Below are 6,168 nucleotides of genomic sequence, written 5' to 3' on the forward strand. Positions count from 1 at the left end.
TGCTGGAGTACACTTGAGTTTCATTGTTTTTTTTAAGATTTGTAATGGCTGAAATAAGCAAAGCAGTAACACCATAAAGTAGAAAACTAATATCTAGTGTCTGGCACTTTCCTCATACAGTGGGCAGCTTTGTAGCAGCTGAAGAACAGATGGCAGCAGACAATGGGCAGCACAGGGCTACATCGGAATGGGATTAAAAGGAATTAGAAGAAATGAGTACTTACTTATATATCAGTGTCAGCTCTTGTTCAGAGCGTTAGGAATCACTACGCTCAATAACAAACTCCACGGTTATACTTTACACATATTTAGAATGGATATATTCACTGGACATATCCTGGTGAACAAGGAAGGGGAGAAGGTGGACCCCGAGGAGGCTTTACAGAATAAAATAGTCGGATTATATTTCTCTGCTGGTTGGTGTTCTCCCTGCAGGGACTTTACCCCTGTATTATGTGACTTTTACACCGAGCTGGTGCAAGAAGCAAACCAACCGGCACCGTTTGAAATTGTATTTATCTCTTCGGATAAAAGTGCAGAAGACATGGTGGAATACATGAATCAAATGCATGGGGACTGGCTGGCTTTACCTTGGCACAATCCGTATAAACAGTAAGTAATTCTGGGGTCCTTTGCGGAGAGGGGAGTATTTACAGGCTGCTGTGGTTATGTGTTTAGTTCACGTCACCATTACTATTGTTGTTTTTGTATCCAGTGTCTGATATTTGCATTACAAAATCCATTGTATGTAATAAATAACATTTTAAACTCCAGGGACAAAAGGAAAATATACTTCATATAAGCCAAAGGCCTGTTAAATGTATCTGCTTCAAAGAATATTCTCAATAGAGAAAAAAAGAATGTAAAGAATAAAGCAAAAGATAAGAAATAATAAATGATTACAACTGTATTTGTTCAACTTTATTTAGTAAGTTTTTGTAACGTTACGTGAAAAAGGGAACTTGTCTTTGTATTTAGAACCGCTAGTCCATTCCTATTCTGTAACTTTTGTTTTCTATAGAGTCCATTGCATCTGTGTTATTTACCATATACACAATCTTCAGGCCTTCACACTTCACAGGAGCAACATATAACCCTCAGATATACCGTAAATATATTACTTACACCTATATGACAGAGCTGACAAAATACTAGAGGACACAGTCTCATAAAGCTACCTTCTTTTCCTGCCTTCTCAAACAAATGTGACTATTAATGTGATTGTATATATAATTTATATATAGATCAAAATGCCACACTGCTTCCTGGAACTACACTTACAACCAAAGCTACATCCAACACTTGACCATTTCTATCTTGTCTATCATCCATAAACCCATGCAGGACACAGTATACACTGAACGGCCTGTAAATATGATTTCCAGACGTTATCCAGTCTCAGATGTCACCCTAGACAGGCATGTGGTTTCTGGCAATAGAAGGTCACAATGTTTGACTGTGCAAAATGCTCCCTGACTTTCTATTGTTCCTGTTGTTAGTATTCATTGTATTAGGTAGCTTTTATGCTGAGTGTTCATCTCTTCCCCTTTAAGACACAACAGGGCCCTCCTTTCATCCAGTTGCTTATTATCAGTATTCTCCATGTGTTTTAATAATCCCATCTTCCGTGGACTTGTGCTAGTGATATTGTTCAGTTCATTCAAGCTCTGGTTGCAAGCAGGTGGCTTGTACTCATCTGTGGTATCGTGGCTGAAACTTTGATGAACGTCTACCTGAGTCAACATTGGCTAAGTAGTTCATTCATTTTTCCCCTGTGTATCCTCCTTGTGTTTTCTCTAGTGTTTAGTGGATTTGACGAGGAGCTCATCCCACTTGTTCCCTATTTAGGATCCAGCACTAGGGATACCGAGGGTGAGGTATCTGGCTTGGCGCATAATTGTGAAACCTATCTAGGGTGGTGAGGGACCCCATGGACCAGCGGCAGGTTTGGTCAGCGGTCACCATCTCCCCTTTCCTAGACACAAGGTTTCCCTTCCCTTTCGCCATTCGCTTGGTACATCCCCATACATAGTGTGACAACGTAACTGCAGAGTTCTGGATTGTGGCAGTGTGCAATGCACACACTATCACGATTTCCCTCTAATGCATATGCGAGTGGGCTGTCACATGACCTCATGTATGTGCTTAGGTACACGGACACTCTTAGGCTATGTGCGCACGTTGCGTACTGTCCCTGCAGAAATTTCTACAGCAATTTGAACAGCACATGTGCGCTTCAAATCGCTGCAGAAACAGTCTGTAATGAAAAAAAAAAAGCCGATTCCATGCGCTGTGACTGCAGCCCCTCCCATAGACAGAGCGGGACCTGCATGCAGAGCGCAGGAAAGAAGTGACATGTCACTTCTTAGAATGCGCGCTTCGGGCAGCAGCCGAAGCGCTGCACTCTTATACGCCACATGCTGGGGACGCAGGACGCATGCAGTTACGCTGCGGTGCAGATCGCAGCGTAACCATGCAATTACGCAACGTGCGCACATAGCTTCAATGCAGGCTGCAAATTTTGTCTCTGAGTATGCCTATGTATAGGCGGACACACAGCTAGACCATCAATATACACATATATAAAGTCTACTGTAAAATATTATCCTTACATACATACACCAAACACACTCATATAATATAGCTCAGTCTCTTCTTGATGTTAGGGCTGTTCTTTTAGGGATGGCAAGAAAAAACTAAAAGATTTGTTTCATCACATAAAATAAGCACTGGTAGACAATATAGGAAGTGAGATAGGATCTGGACTAATTTATTTTACATGATTCATGGTAATGGTTGATGTAATCATCCAAAGTTATACATGGCTAAATATAGCCATGTAACCCTAGTCTTAATGGGTACCTGACAAAAGAAAATTGCTTATTCAGCTAATCCCGACTTCTGTAGGCAATTACGTTCTATTGACAAGGATGTTATTATTTATGATAAGTCTAAGGGGGTCTAGGACTAGTCACCCAAACTGCATGGTCCCCATCTTGCTTTTAAATGTATATTTTCTCTGAAACACCACAAAGTTTCAAAATAAAACATATCTGGCTAAAATGATAGGACCAATGTTTGATTTTTGATGCTAGTGGTACTGGCAGCATGAATTAGCTGTCATATTTCCTTTAAAGGGAACATGTCACTTCCAGAAACTCTATTTACCTGTAGATATAATGGTTATCTGCAGGTAGACAGCCTGTAAATCATCACTGGCAAGCTTACTGGACCAGTGGCTAAAGGGAAAAAATGAAGATATATCTCAGTCATTGGCTGCTGCAGGGAGTGTTTTCAGTCACCACTGAATACACAAGGAGTGCTCCGTAGTCACACCTGCACAATAACCCTAGAACGCGCAAGCAATTCAATCTACCATAGAAAACAAATGACCTAGCAGGCCTGCGAGGCCCCAGGTATGCGTTTTAGCGTTAACTTACAGCCTGAGTGTTCAGAGCAGGTTATCAATCAATATGCCAGTGAATGAACACTGTGCACTAATGGTATGGAGAGCAGTGACTGTAACAACTCCCTGCACGTCCTGATGACTGAAAGTGTGCGGCTGCAGGGAGAATATAATTTAATATTCTTCCTGTAGTTGCTGCTTTAATAAGCCTGCTAGACATGATTTAATTGTTACTTACCTGAAAATTACCTTTATATCTGCAGGTAAAAGGCATATCTGGGGATCACAGATTCTCTTTAACTTCATAAGTTCATGCATATTGAAAATGTATTATTATACAAACAATTGAATTCAAGCCTACCCAATTTATTTCCTGATGGGATTTGCATAATTATAACTAGGAGGGTCATAATGAAAATAACCATGTCCTTAGTGAACAGGTGCAGTTGAAAGCTGGCACTGTCTTGGGTCCCTGTTTTGGAGTTACAGACATCACTGACTTTGCCCTATAGACAAATCACACATGTAACCAACTTGGCTGCAAACCATGTATGAACATAGTCTTAAGGCCTCGTTACACGCAATGGCATCGCTGGGGTCACGGAATTCGTGACGCACATCCGGCCTCGTTAGCGACATCGTTGCGTGTGACACTTACGAGTGACAGCTAACGATCCCAAATACTCACAAAATCGTTGATTATCGACACGTCATTCATTTTCCAAATATCGTTGCTGGTGCTGGACGCAGGTTGTTCGTCATTCCTGAGGCAGCACACATCGGTACGTGTGACACCCCAGGAACGACGAACAACAGCGTTCCTGCGTCCTCCGGCAACGAGGTGGGAGTGACGTTTATGCGGCTGCTCTCCGCCCCTCCGCTTCTATTGGTGGCCTGCTGTGTGACGTCACTGTGACGTTGCATGAACCGCCGCCTTAAAAAAGAGGTTGTTCGCCGGCCACAGCGACATCGTTAGGAAGGTAAGTTCGGGTGACGCGCACCTGCGATATTGTTCGCCACGGGCAGCGATTTGCCCGTGACACACAAATGAGGGGGGCGGGTGCTATCACTAGGGACATCGCTAGCAATTTTGCTGCATGTAAAGCGGCTTTTACTCATGTGGAAAGTCCATAGATTTATACAACTCATTTGGAATCTTTTCTGTTTTATTTACAGTGACCTAAAGAACAAGTACAAGATTACGGCTATACCAAAACTTGTCATTGTCAAACAAAATGGAGAGGTAATTACAGACAAAGGGAGAAAGCAGATACGAGATAGAGGACTTTCCTGTATTCGCACATGGCTGGAAGTAGGCGATATCTTTCAGAACTTCACCGGCAAATAAGTCAAATATTCATTTCTTTTTTTATATACAAAAATGGATTGTAAATTAATTCAGGTTTGTTCTCAAGCCTTTTCATCCAAAGAATATTTGCAATACTTTTTATATATTAGATGGCAATAGTTTTAGCTTAGCAGGATTTTATACACTGTTATTTTACTTTATTGTATCTCAGGAAACAGATTTCAAATAATTAAACTTGTAAAATTGACAATCATTGCATAATGTGTAACCAATGATTTATGTTACGGAATAAAGATTGATATTTTATGATTTTGTTTCTTTAGCAACTGTGTTATGTTACACAAGTCATAGGAATACTATATGGAATACTTTTTTTTGTATCAAATTAAGACTATGTTAACTATTCTATCTGATAGGAGAGACTGAAAAATAGAGCACATAGGGTCCTTTCCGGGGGTGTAAGAGAAGAAAAATAAACAGTTGCTCACTTGGTGAGAGTGGCAATGGCACATATAATGCAGGGCTGTTGCAGATCCAAAGAAGAAGTATCAGGAATAGAGTATGTTCGTATTCTGTCGGACTTTATTATAGGCCTAAAACACACTTCCGCAAAAAAAACACACGTGTCTTACGGTCCGTTTTTCAGGTCCGTGTTCCGTATTTTTGGGGCGTTTCTCCGGTACGTATGGCATCCGTGTGATGGTGTATGCGAGCCGTGTGTACGTGTAAAATGTCCGTGTTTGTGTGTAAAATGCCCGTGTATGTGTACGTGGAATGTCCGTGTGGAATGTCCGTTTGTATGTTGCACAATGTCGTTGATACATGTCGGCTGACAGCAGACAGAGTTGCGCGATGAGAATGAACTCGGGTGAACTTCACCCAACTTCATTGTCATGCCGCGGCTCTGTCTGTGTGCCGCGTACTGATTAGCGGTCACCTGTGAAGGATTCACCAGTGACCGCTAATCCCCCGAGTGACTGAAGTGAGCAGCCCTGTCTCATACATACCGCTCCCCGATCACCAGCGCGGCGAGGAACAGCAACAACGCGGCAACAATTACTTTGAATATGCCGGCCGCTCATTAATCAATCTCGTATTCCCTGCTTTCCCCACCCACAGGCGCCTGTGATTGGTTGCAGTCAGACACGCCCCCCACGCTGAGTGACAGCTGTCTCACTGCACCCAATCACAGCAGCTGGTGGGCGTGTCTGTACTGTGCAGTAAAATAAATAAATAAATAATTAAAAAAACGGCGTGCGGTCCCCCCCAATTTTAATACCAGCACCAGATAAAGCCATACGGCTGAAGGCTGGTATTCTCAGGATGGGGAGCCCCACGTTATGGGGAGCCCCCTAGCCTAACAATATCAGTCAGCAGCCACCCAGAATTGCCGCATACATTATATGCGACAGTTCTGGGACTGTACCCGGCTCTTCCCGATTTGCCCTGGTGC

At 42.4% G+C, this 6,168-nt stretch overlaps 1 protein-coding gene across 1 annotated transcript; it reads left to right on the forward strand.

The window, feature by feature from the left end:
- Positions 1 to 313: 313 nt before the first annotated feature.
- NXNL2 (nucleoredoxin like 2) lies at positions 314 to 4,976 on the forward strand. Its single transcript, XM_075340607.1, has 2 exons — positions 314 to 612; positions 4,583 to 4,976. Exons 1-2 carry the CDS (start codon positions 314 to 316, stop codon positions 4,752 to 4,754), a joined length of 471 nt encoding a protein of 156 aa, XP_075196722.1. The 3' UTR covers positions 4,755 to 4,976.
- Positions 4,977 to 6,168: the final 1,192 nt, after the last annotated feature.

This window comes from Anomaloglossus baeobatrachus, chromosome 1 (genome assembly GCF_048569485.1).
Source record: "Anomaloglossus baeobatrachus isolate aAnoBae1 chromosome 1, aAnoBae1.hap1, whole genome shotgun sequence".
In the NCBI taxonomy this organism is placed as follows: domain Eukaryota; kingdom Metazoa; phylum Chordata; class Amphibia; order Anura; family Aromobatidae; genus Anomaloglossus; species Anomaloglossus baeobatrachus.